Genomic DNA, 14,040 nt, shown 5'->3' on the forward strand with positions numbered 1-14,040 from the left:
TTTGTAGTGAAATACATAATCATTTTGGAGATTCTATATTGTTTCTGTATATAGGAGTACAGACAATTTTGTACAATATTCAAGCATCTTTTTTGCAAAGGGGCAAAAAGCTAATGTTTAACATTTATGTCATTAGGCACTTCATTTGTGGAGCAATTGAAAAAAAAACTTTCCTTAACCGTACTGTTTCCTTCATATTCCTCCATACTGTTTTCTTCCATATTTTTTGAATTATGTAAGTTCTTAAGTTGAATAGTAAAAAAAACTAGACTGAATTAGGGATGGGCAGTATAACAAAAAAATATTTCATGGCATGAAAAAGTTTATATCATCTTAACAATACCTTTTACAATACAGCTTTTTCTACAGTTAGTTACTGTACTTAAACAAGGTCTTTATATAATACACAAGCTTAAAATAAGAAAAGGACTTGCCCTTATTTTTATTCTTTTGTGTTTGATTTTTGATCTAACAATTATAGTAAACAAACATTTACATGAACAACAAATTCACTGTATGTCACAGTTTTTGTTGATAAACCTTATAATTATAATTATTATTATTATTATTATTATTATTATTATTATTATTATTATTATTATTATAAACATTTCTCAAGTACATCATCTCATATATCTAAATATATCCCAAGTAGGGAACAGTAAAATACACTTAAATAGTTTACATATTTATGATTCATATTTATTCAAGGAAATATCAAACCATTTTTCTTTTCAAAAATACTAAAAATAAAGAATTAAAATCCTTGTATACATATTGAAAATAAGTGATCATTTTTTTGTTGAATATGTAAAGCAATTTTCAACACTGCCTGTCTCCTATTGAGCATCTTTCTCAGCTTCATGCATGCTGCACGTGAGTTGGCCACACTTACTTATTTACATTTTGTGCTATATACGGAATTTAAAAAAAAAAATTACGGTACACATTTCCTTCAGCGATATAGATATATACCGTCATACTGCTAGATTGAATCAAACAGCTCCAGTTGGCAGACATTAAAATAAATGCTGGAATTCAGGTTTAAATCTGTGAACAATAAAGCTCCACCTACTCTGATTTGATTGGCCATCTCAGTCACTTTGACAACGATAAACTGGAAGACCACGTCTGAGGCCTAAACATTTATAATAATACAATCTAAACAACAGAACACTGAGAGACCATATGAGAGACCATTTCTAGTTATTACAGGAGTACTTGTCTGTGGCAGTTACGGCCCTGCATAACCTATAACCAGATGAACTTTATAAAATGATGACAGAGCGGTAAGATAAAAAAAAAAATGAATAGATGTGAAGGCTAAGATAGCAACTAGCTGGCAGCACATCACCAACTCACAAAATCAGAAGAGTACTGAACTGAAACCAGGACATGAATACTTAAATCTCTTTATATCGGTAAAAGATGTGAAATAAGTAACATTAAACTTATGCAAAGTTGCAGCAAACGTAAAGACATCTGGGCTCAGGGTCACTGTGTGTGTGTGTTTACAGGCACCAGGAGCAGGGAAAGCCACTCACCGCTCTTTGGACCACTGCTGGCGCTGGTGCTGCTCAGATCTGTCCAGCTGGCAGCGTGACCTGGCCCTCGATCAACAACGCCAACAGCACTCAGCTGTCTAACACACACCCACACACACACACAAATGCTACTTGTTCCTCACCCATTTTATGTTTGGTGTTCATCCCACCTTCAAAAATGCTGTCCTTTAAAGCACCATATCTCAAAAGATGCCATTCTGCCACATTGTCCAAACTAGCAAATGTACAAGATGGTGTTCAAGATGGCGCAGCAGTTCAAGTACCCCATCAGACCAGCAGCTGTGACCCGCAGTTTGCCAGTCAACAAACGCATTAAACAAACAGGATCTTTCCAGTCAAGGACACGCCGGATCTCAGAAGCGCGCACACACATATAAACGGAGTGGCACAGAAGGCCTTCACTTGACCCCATGAGCCATCGCTCTGAAAGTGTACACGTGTGTGTGTGCAGAGAGTGAGAGTTACATTAATAGTGTATGCGAGGCAGAGATTCAGTGCGGTTAAATCTTTAACATGTTATAAAAACAGACTTGTGTGAACAGAGAGCCTGGCATTTGAGTGATTTCTAAACACCAAGAAGATTATTTTTATCTATCGGTAAAAGAATGTATGTATCAGTGACACTAGTAAGTGATATAGTTAACTGACCGGTATTTGAGCTTTTGAGATACAATGCGCATGCTGTAATTAAATTAAATTAATATTACATGCATTTTCAAATGTTTTAGAACAAATTAAGCAAAAGGTTTAATAAAATATTTTAAAGAAGGATTCATTAAACTGATCAAATGTAACTTTTTCTCACAAAGTTCATTTTTATGCTGTTGTGGTTTGAATTTTGTTTGTTAAAGAAAATCATAATATGTAACACTTTTCACCATTTATAATAACAGGAAATAAGTTTCATAGATATTTACATTAGATGTCGCCTATGCTACTGTTGTCTATTGGAAGGAATGCATCAATAGAGCTGCCATTTTGGTAAAGGGTAGCACTCCTTTGAAATAAATGTGGAACCAAGGTGCAGTGGAGCACTGGCCATCCAGAGCCATAGATATGTAAACATATATACCTATATCTATGATCAGGAGTTTTCCCGGTGGTCAGCATGCAAATATTTTTTTAAAGTATAAAAATTATAATTTTACATCACTTTTCTACATCGATGGATAAGTAAACGCACGAGCATTGCTGTAATTTCATCTAACAAAATTAGCATAAGCCTAGAATTTAGTGCAAGTTGGTGTTACTGTGTCTTATGGTCTGTGCAGTAAGCAACTGTATTACCGTCAATAATGTTTCTTGTTGAGCATAAAAGTTTGTGACATACAAAAATGTAAAAATGTGAAATGTGATGATTTTATGCTTTGTTTTCTTTGTTTGCTTGTTACTACACCCGTAGTCAGCGCAAAAGTCTAGCTTTTTCAGATTTGCTTTAGTCTTGACTAAGTGAGGTTAAAACAGTTTTGTCCTGAGAGCACTGTACAAATATGGCAGCGCTATTGGCACATGCTCAGTGTCCGTATGCGATGTCTACTGTACAGTATATATCTATGAATAAGCTTAAGCTTTTAATAGTAATAATAATAATAATAATAATAATAATAACAATAATGACATTTGCTTAAGCCTTTTCAGCATATTACTGTGTTTTGAATGATGCTGAGAATTCAGTTTTACCACCAAAAGAAAAAAAAAGGTCTCTAGCCTTTGAGACGTTGCTCTTGATTTAATTAATATTTTAATTTGTATATTAATTACTAATTAGCTCTTGCTTTGCTTATTAATTTAGGAAAAATGCATATATTTCAACACTTGTCCATCTGAGGAGAACATTTAAACTGAACACTACAAAATTCACAATCCTTTTTTATTCCCTTTTAAATATAGACATTATATCAGTGTTACCAAACAAAGAACTATGAGTATACCTTTATTTCTGACAGCACTGTGATGGTTTTATGCAGTCGCAATTGTATTTATGCATGTGTATATGCTCAAATGAACTTTGCGCTTAAGGCTGAGATAATGCCAGGTGAGCAGGACGCACATGCACACATATGCAAACCCACAGGTCTGATAAAGGCACAGTACCTGAGTTCATATCACAGAAGCACCAGAGAGACACCCAACTGCCTGGCAGGCTCCTGTCTGAGCCACCCAACCATTCAGCACGTTCAAGCAACATTTAAACAACAGCCAGTGAACCATTCAACCTGTACATGGCATAAAAATCAACCCCCAAGAGCAAGAATTTATCCAGCTATTTGAGTGACTGTGGTGCACAATTAGCCTTGTTTAAAAGTACTGACCCACACAGCTTTACATAGTGTATATTTAAAAAATTATGACATACTTCTGACAGAGCTGGTTGAAAAGGATCTTGGGAGATACAGGCCCTTTTCCAGATTCCTTCATGCTTTGGAGGAACAGGAACATGGCTGAGGTGAGGGGTTCAGGGCTGGGCAACGTCACAGTCAGCGACCCCTACAAAAAAATTCATAATACACATAAGCTAAAGTGAATAAGATTATGAAAGAGGCTGAATTATTACGGTGTCTGGCAGTTGGAATGTACCAAGTTAGTCTCAGTGGAGGGGCTGATCTTCATCTTATGTCCTTTCTCCTTGACATCTTGAATCAGGTCATTCAGCATGTGGGTCTGAGAGAGATTCTAAAACCAAAAATACAGAGATAAGCAAACTCTCAATTGTTTTCTGTCTGCATTTTCTATTTACACTAGTGATGTGTTCGGGAAAAGCAAATCACATGCAAAGGGACATCAACTTCAGATCAAAGTTTAAAACTAACCTATAAAGACCAAACAAGATTAGGGCTGCAAGTATTTTATATTTAAGTATTCTAGCAAAGGTTGACAGTGACATTTTTCAAGAAAAAAAAAATCATAGGAGAGATAAATAAAAATGATCACAAGGAATGTAATTTATACTAGTTATACACTCACCAGCCACTTTATTAGATATACATGTTTAACTGCTCGTTTAATGCTAACTTCTAATCAGCCAATCACATGGCAGCAGCTCAATGCATTTAGCCATGTAGACTTGATCAAGACGATCTGCTGCAGTTTGAACAAAGCATAGTATTTCAGAAACTGCTGATTTACTGGGACTTTCATGCACAACCATCTCTAGGATTTACAGAGAATGGTTAGAAAAAGAGGAAATATCCAGTAAGCGGCAGTTCTGTGGGTGCAAATGCCTTGTTGATGCCAGAGGTAAGAGGAGAATGGCCAGACTGGTTCCAACAGTAACTCAACAGTAACTCAAATAACCACTCGTTTCAACAGAGTTATGCAGAACAGCATCTCTAAACGTTGCCTGGTCTAATGAGTCTTGATTTCTGCTGCAACATTCGGATGGTAGGGTCAAGATTTGGCGTCGACAACATGAATGCATGGATCCATCCTGCCTCATATCAATGGTTCAGGCTGGTGGTGGTGGTGTAATGGTGTGGGGGATATTTTCTTGGCACACTTTGGGCTCATTAGTATCAACTGAGCATCCTGTCAACGCCACACTATACCCAAGTATTGCTGCTGACCATGTCCATGTCTTTATGACCAGTATACCCCTCTTCTTATGGCTACTTCCAGCAGGATAACGCGCCATGTCATAAAGCGCAAATCATTTCAGACAGGTTTCTTGAACATGACAATGAGTTCACTGTACTCAAATGGCCTCCACAGTCACCAGAGGTCAATCCAATAGAGCATTTTTGGGATGTGGTGGAACGGGAGATTCGCATCATTGATGTGTAGCAAACAAATCTGCAGCAACAGTGTGATGCTATCATGTTAATATAGACCAAAATCTCTGAGGAATATTTCCATAACCTTGTTAAAGCAGTTCTGAAGGCAAAAGTGCGTCCAACCAGGTACTTGTAAGGTGTACCTAATAAAGTGTCCGGTGAGTGTATAAATACAAAAAACAAATGCATTTAAATTATCTTCTTTTGAATTATGGTATTAAAAATAATAATAATGAATAAAAACATTTCCATCACTGATAAACTAAAATGGTTCATTTGAAGTACAACCCATTTGAAGTATCCTGTTAAATTAATTTGAGATTCTTTCTTCAGTTGAACACAAAATAAAAAAATTTTTCAATGTTGGTGATGAATAGGCATTGACTTCTATAGTAGGAAAAAATACCAAAAATACTAAGGCAGGTTTACAACAGTCTTCAGAATATCTTCCTTTGTACTGAACAGAAAAGAAAAACTCATAAAGGCCTTTAACCCTTTGTGAGTGTGAGTACAGTTTTATTATTCAGGTAAACTACCCCTTTTATAGAGCTGAGCAAACAGAAACAAACAATAAACAAACGTCTGGAATGTTATTAATTGACTGTGTTTTATAAACTAAAAACTGACACTATAACAAATTTATTGCCAATTAATGTAATGAACTAATGTATTAGCTAACATTAAATAATGGGACAACATTGTACAGTGTTTGATTATGTATATGTGAAAAATCGGAAGTGTTATTAATAAACTGACTGCTTGTCACTTCTGAAACAAGCAACGGTTAAGTGTTTGCTCAAGCCTACGTGGGTGAATAGGCAGTGTTCAACTTTTGCAAATAACATACTTGAATTAATGCGTGGTAATGGGCCAGATCACAAACAACTGACTTCCACCATTCAAAACACTGACACATACTAAAAGTGAGTGCCACGAGTTCTCGGACAAGAGTATACCTGCATCACAGCATTGAAGAAGCAGGTGTTGCCCAGGTTGTTGATGCCCTTGACTGGGATAAGTGTGCTATTGACTGGACTCTTCCCTCTCTGAGTGTCCACATATTCAGCGGGTTCCTCTCGGAGCTTGATGAGTTTTGAGGATGTTCCTAAAAGACGGGTGAAATCACATTGACAAAGTTGTAGTTCATTACCTTTCTTTTTGAATGCTGAACTGCATCTATAAGTAAACTTATCTGAGAGATTATTACATTTTTCTGTATGTTCGTGATGAATCTTGTAGACAGATCTCCACTTAACATATTAATGCACAAAGTATGGTTTCAACATTTCAAAATAAGCACTTACAAAAAGTAGATATCTTAACTACGACTTTTAAGTTAATTCATTTGAGTTAAATGGATCTTCTGTTATGTGAAGATCTGGACTGGGCCTGGTCCCACTGTACGCCTGATTTTCTGCAGCAGAAATGGGTTAACATGCTGGGTAGCAGCTGGGAGTGGCTGCAGATGACAGCTGGATAAAACTCCGCTGGTTAGGGAGCAGGGAACAAGCCCAGCTGCTCCCCGCTACTGCCATAACTCTGCGGGAGCTTCTTGGCCCAAGCGGCCAAACACAAGGCCCACAGAGAGAGAAAAAGAGAGTTTGTCTGCAAAAAAAACTGCAAAACTCCAGAGAAATGACGGGTGAACTGCCCTCAACACTCAGGGGACTTGAAAGCAACCTGCATGATAATTCAGAGCGAGCAGTAGGTCCTGTAAATAGCTCTCAGTCCTCCAGAAGAGAAACTGATGGTGACTATGGTTTAACAATATAGATACAATGACTTCTAACAATAACTGTCTGATAAATATGATAAAAATTCAACATATTAAGTAGAAATAGGTAATCTAAGAGTGACTGAATTTAAAATGACACTATTTTTATTTACTTTATTTCAATGTCAAGGTCATGAATTGTAATAAAACGAATAAAATCGATTAATATTCACGTTCTGTACAGTCTTACATCATCCAATTAATACAATCAACATTTCAATCAAAACTTTTTGCAAAAAAAGTTGCAATCAAAATTATTAAACCCCTCTGCAAGTCATGCTGCTGCTATTAACCAAATTTTTAAAAGACAGTTCAACAAACCAGCATCTAACTAATACTGCATCAAATAATATCAACTAATAGTAAAAGTTTATTAAAAATTTGTGTGAAATTCTGAAGAGAAAGAATCAGATTGTTTCTAAATGCTTGCGTGTGTAAAATTATTCAACCTCAATTAACTGGAGTGTCCTCCTTCAAAGTCCAATGACCAGCAGGCTTCAGTTTTGCTTTGCTAATATGACCTGATTCTTCAAAGAGTCTGTGATATCCTTCATAGAAATTAGATTTATACCTCCTGAACCATCAAAGCATCTTTTAAGTACCCTCAAACAGTAAACACCCCAAAGGTGATGTTCAACATCTAGGTTGATGGATTCAAGTAAAATAGAGTAAGCAAATATTATGCTCACAGTTTTGATCATGAACATTTTGAAGTACACTCTTTAACTTAACCTTCATGAGAGAATATGATCTTTTTTATGCACTTTCTCTCACAGGATATTTGCAGGAATCCTAAAGGTAATTTCAATGTCTTTTTAAAACTTTTTATAGACGTTCTCAAAATATTTTAAGACCTCATCACCACTTCAAGGTCTAATCAGTTTCAAACCTTTAACCTAATAAACAGTTGTTAATAAACAGCTGTAGTTAAATAAATGAATGAAGCACAACCATACAACAGAACTCAGATAAGCTTGGAAGAAACAAAGTTAAAAGAATAAATTACACGGTCGTTTTCAGCGACAGGCTTCAGCCGCTATTTAAACTCATCTTTCTCCAACCAGAAGTACGCAAACTTACATTTTCCCATTTTGCTGTCTGTTTTGCACTTAAGTTTCGCTACATGTGGAGAGCGTCACGTCACCTGCGTTTGTCGCAAATTATGTGACATCATCCAGATGGAGGAGCTTGGCCGGATGCACCCCTACCTGAACCACTGGCATGGATCGTGCACGGCGTTGTTAATATTAGGCGGAAAATAAATATATTTATGCTTTTTTAGAGTCTGAAAAACGTGATTAAGATTTTTAATACCCTTCAAAGGCCTTAATTTTCTCATAATTGATTTATCAATTATTTGAAACCTTTTTAAGACACCATTTGTTATTTGTGTGGTGATGCCTGCGTTAAAACTAAAATATAGCTTCTGTGAGATTTTTTAAAAGTTTGATTTGCTAGACCAGTTTTTGCTCTGGTTTGAGGCCGGTTATTGGCCAAGTCATAAAAGACTGAATCATGAATAGCTATGAACTCATCTTTTTTTATATTTTTATCCTGACTGGCACCATTTGTGTGAGAGAACACAAGTGTTCTGTCAAATTAGGCATTAATGAACAACTGTGAGCACCCAAGGCAATAAAAAGGAGAGAGAAAGCAAACATGGTACTGCTTGATATTGTTAAGCATTACTATTTATCCATTATTTATGCATAAGCTAGATAATGACCAATAAAGAAAAACAAACAATTTATGAACTTCAAGCTACCCAAATCTTCTAGATGCACTTTAAGACTCCTGAAAGGCAAAAATAATTGCAAAAATAATAAAACAAAACTAATTTATGTATATATATATATATATATATATATATATATATATATATATATATATATATATATACATATATATATATATATATATATATATATATATATATATATATATATATATATACATATATATATATATATATACATATACATATATATATATATATATACATATACATATAGTGTATAAAATGTAATTAGCATTGAGTTCTAGATATGGTTTAGCTGGACCATAAATTATTTTCCACAAATCTCCATGTCTCTAAAAAGGTGATGAGACACTGTACCGTGTGCCTCAAATAACTTCAAAATGACCTGAAGTAATTCATATCATATAGATGAGTGCAGGTTTTGTACATATCTACAGCTTGTTCTTCTCTCAAGTGGAATAATATGCCTTACTCTTGTGTCCCAATTGGTTTATTCTTGCATGAATGATTTCTGTTTAGAAAAGTGGATAAAACTCATAGCTTATGATGTTTACATGCCTTAGTGTGCACTGATAACCTTCATTGTTACCTACTGTCGGAAAGAACCACAAAGAAAACACACACACACACACACGCACACACACACGCACGCGCACGCACGCGCACGCGCACACACACACACGCACGCGCACGCACGCGCACGCGCACACACACACACACACACACACACACACACACACACACACACACACACACACACACACACACACACACACACACAAGCTGTGAACAATCATGTGCTAGAGGTCATCTTTATGATAAACCACCAAAAAAAACAAACAACTAAACATATAATTACAGACTTGCCAGCTCTTGAATGATGCAGGATGTTTGGACGTCAGCCTTTGACAAATGCTGGACAATACCAGGGTCTTCATGAACATGCCTAGGCTGACACTGGGATTACCTTAGAAGCTCTAAAGGTAAATCAAATATTTTTTTAATCCAAGGCTACCATTTTTCAGTTTTTCCAAAACAGCAACGCCATGTTGAGGATATTTGTCACTATTACATTTTTAGCACTTTTAACCCTTGGGTAATGTTCAAATTTACTACTCTTTTGTTATCTTTGTGGTTATTTTTGCCCCATTGACTTCTATTATAATGACATTTTTTTTAAGCCATGACACTAAATAGTCATGTAATCTTGATTGTTGGTGTTTTTCGCTGTTAAGAAGAGGTCAAACTTTTAATTTTTACTGTTGATCATAAGTTAGTAGTATTAACCCTTTATACAGACCTGTGCAAGTAAAAAAGTCACACACAAAGTTCACACACGCACGCACACGCACGCACACGCACACACACACACACACACACACACACACACACACACACACACACACACACACACACACACACACACACACACACACACAGAGAGAAGAAGCATTTGACTTTGCACTGATTTTGCATGGCAAATGTGACAAGATACAGTATACATCAATATCCACTGGTGTATGGATATCCATTATGTTAATATACAAAATAAACCTGATTTAAGTCCACAAACCTAAATCCTACGTCACGTTGCGGTGGTAGAGCTACGCATCGATGGATTTGCTTCCTTTAACATCAGGAAATTTAAAAAGAGAATCATTGTTTATCACTCCAATATGACTGTGGACACACCATACCTACACATAGTTCTGTCCAATCAGCTTACAAAAGTTGATTTTTATCAAATAAGCCCTTTAAAGTACTTTTAGAATCACAAGATTTCATTTAGTTTATTTACTCATAGAAAGGTTAATGTTAGTATTTTGAAGCATTAATTGTCTATTAACTGCACTTTAAAAAGAAGCTGTCTTTCAAAATAGAATATTTGTAAAATGAAAAAGGTTAGAATTTTTTTTTTTTAAATATAACCCAAAAGTAGTCAAATACAAAACCATTCTAGACGTGCATGTCTAAAACCATTAGACGTGCAATCTAAAACACTAAAATTAGTAGTAACCTACGACGCTCTGGTGGCTTATATATATTAGTTATTACAATACTACAGCAGCCAAATACTACCACAATACATAAGCCTATATTATAATCAATTAAACATTAAAAACTCAGCCAATGTATGAGGGAGAGGGTGGAAAAGTAATTTCCTTCAGGTTAAACTGATGTTGTCATGTCCATAGGTTCATCTTTTCCTATTCAGAATCCATACTGCCACAGCATCTGAAGGAAAGCCCAAGGTCAATACACATGCTCTGATTCAGGAAGTAAATTGCTTTTCCTTGGTGCAACAATGCTCTCCAGAGCTCTCTCAAATGTTATGCAGATCCAAACATACTTATTGCACAAACTAGCCCTGTTCAGGGAAAACCCATTACAATCTGAAGTGGGCAGCTTCTGTGGCCCCATGATTTTCTCACAGAGGTTAATCAGCCATCAAAACAATAGACTGAAGTGCTGCAATTCCTAAGTGGGGCCAAAAGCATCTGGAGCGCTACACAGAAACATCTGGAAGTTTGTCTGTGTCCACACAGCCATTTGGGAGCGAGCCCATATGTCCACGAACGCTACTGTGCATACAAGTGCGACAACAGGGACACAGAGCTCATACAATGCAAACGTGGCAACAAAAAAAAAGGTACGTTTTGCATATACTTGGTCCCATTTTTTTGGACGGACCAGGAGAACAAACAGTGCGATGTGGGAATGCCTATGAAGTTGCATCTCATCTGGGCCAACTGATCAAGGTAAACAATGTTCAGAGTGCCATCTGGCAGCGTGGCAGCGAAGGAGATACATGGAGGGGACTGGGGGGAGGACAGTGCCCTGAACAAGCATATGGAAAAACAGATTTTTCCTCTCCCTGCAGCAGTTAGCAAAGGCAAATGTCAGCATGCACCACGGCCACGCTTGACTGTCCTGCAGTCGCCACCACCACCTGGCTCTCCTTGCTCAGCCACCGAATATGGGCAGGAGTGACACTGTGGAGCATGTCCCCGGGGCAGCCTAAACGATCAGCGATCCACTGCTCTCCTCCCCTCCCAGCTCTCTCCAAAACACAAGTGCCAAAACAAGAAGTGCTTTTCTGATAACTATGCTAAAGTAAGATCTGCAGAGCAAAACAAAAGTTGTGATTTCATTGGCCACATGTCATTTTAGGCCTTTATGATGGACTTTCAGTGAAACAAAAAGATAATTAGCAGAATGTCTAAGCTGTTTTTTCTAAACAATGAAAGCAGTGACCAATTTCATTTAAATCATTTTATATAGAGAGCTATGGAACAAATTTGAAAAACCGCTTGAAAGTTCTCAGATGCTCAGTTTTTGGTTTTATTTGGTATAGGTTTAAGTCAATTTTTAATATTTGGTTTACTCTATAAAGGTCTGATAACATTTCTTGCAAAAATAAATATTAATTCACTTATTTTCCTTCTGCTAAGTCCCTTTATTCTCCAGGTGAATTCGTCAACCACAGCGGAATGAACCGCCAACTTATCCAGCATGTTTTACACAGCAGATGCCCTTTCAGCTGCAACCCAGTACTGGGAAACACTCATACACTCTCACATTCACTACAGCAGGGCTGCACTATATATCATTTCAGCATCAATATTAATCATCCGCAATAGTATATTGCATATACATACAATCATTCGCAATAGTCACATCTCAGGACATGCAAATGTTGAGATTGTATTATAATTTATTATTTACATGTGGTTTTTATGCCTGTGATTGTATAATAAATTTAAAAGCATTCAGGCATTAGAAATTGTACCATATGTGACCTTAACTAAATTAAATTCTATTGAATTATTTTTTTCATTCAGTTACTGTACTTGAATGCTGTTAGACTCGGGAAATGATAAAACACTTTATTTCAATTGCATCTTTTTCTTGATTTTATTTATAGATTGTTATGAATGAAAAACACATGCAAATACAGAAATTATTAGGGCTGTGCGATTAATCGTAAAAGTAATCGAAATCGACATTTTGAACCTGTAATTGATACAATTTTTGAAGGGGAATTTTTTTTAATTAATAGGCCTACCACGTGTGGGGTCATATGACCTCGCTCTGCTGAGGTTGATTTATACTTCTGCGTCGAGCGCATGGTTATGGTACAGTGCAGCCTTCGCATGGTCGCATACCCGCGCACTTCTTGAAAAATGTAACCAAACGGCGTACATTTGAACTGTATTGACAATGATTAAAAAAGCTGCACCAGAGAAGCCTTGAGAAGGCATATTTTCGATTGCAATAAAATTTTTATTTACATTAAAATATTTGTTTACAGACGATTCAAGAAATGCACTGTTTAAAATAGTATTTAGAGGATATATAAAAATGATTTGATTTAGAAAAAAATGCTGCTTATTTTTTACTTTTGAAAACACTGAAAATAATTAATTTTGTTTCCAAAAGTGTGACTATTGGTTTAAGGCAATGTGTGTTTAAATTGCATTTGTTCAACATTGATGTTCAATAAGTAAATTAGTAGATAGTTTTTCTTTCCTTCAATTAGTTTAAAATCAAGGAATGAACCCTTCATTCAAAAATGTCTCATTTGTAATATGCAAGCATATTTATTGTACAAAACCTGTCAGTGAACAGTGAGACCAAATCGCCCAGCCCTAACAGAAATGCACTGCAAATAGCACAGACCGCAACGAAAATGTGTCGGGGACCCCAAAAACTTTATAGATTGTTTATTAGATTTTATGGAGATGCAAATAGTAAACAATAATTCATCAATCTCTGACTAAACATGTGTGTGAAAATACTCACAACACATGCAAATAGAGAAATGCACTGCATCAAATGTGTTAGGGGACCCCAACATTTTTATAGATTGATTATTAGATATTATGGAGATGCGCACGCACTGTAGAATAATCCCAATTGTTCTAACATTAAAAATTCTCTCCAAATAGAGATATTAAGTCATAATCTAAAACGGTATTCATATCGCAATATATTTCGCAAAATAAAAAATTCACAATACATTTGCCAATTTTTGCCAATATCGTGCAACCCTATAAGGCCAATTTATTTTATTCAATTGACTGATACCACATGTCTTTGGACTGTGGGTTACTGGAGCACCCTGAGGAAACCCACGCAAACACGGGGAAAACATGCAAACTCCACACAGAC

The 14,040-nt window shown here is 36.1% G+C and overlaps 1 protein-coding gene across 2 annotated transcripts in view; it reads right to left on the reverse strand.

The window, feature by feature from the left end:
- The window catches only part of usp45 (ubiquitin specific peptidase 45), a 51,707-nt gene that overhangs the window by 26,909 nt on the left and 10,758 nt on the right, over window positions 1–14,040 (reverse strand). For both annotated transcript variants that reach the window (XM_073925155.1, NM_001423966.1), the window contains exons 6-8: window positions 6,292–6,440; window positions 4,143–4,238; window positions 3,922–4,052 (exon numbers count right to left, since the gene is read on the reverse strand). In XM_073925155.1, coding sequence (XP_073781256.1) covers window positions 3,922–4,052; window positions 4,143–4,238; window positions 6,292–6,440 — 376 coding nt within the window. The remainder of the gene's footprint in view (window positions 1–3,921; window positions 4,053–4,142; window positions 4,239–6,291; window positions 6,441–14,040) is intronic.

This window comes from Danio rerio, chromosome 16 (genome assembly GCF_049306965.1).
Source record: "Danio rerio strain Tuebingen ecotype United States chromosome 16, GRCz12tu, whole genome shotgun sequence".
NCBI classification, from domain to species: Eukaryota; Metazoa; Chordata; class Actinopteri; order Cypriniformes; family Danionidae; genus Danio; species Danio rerio.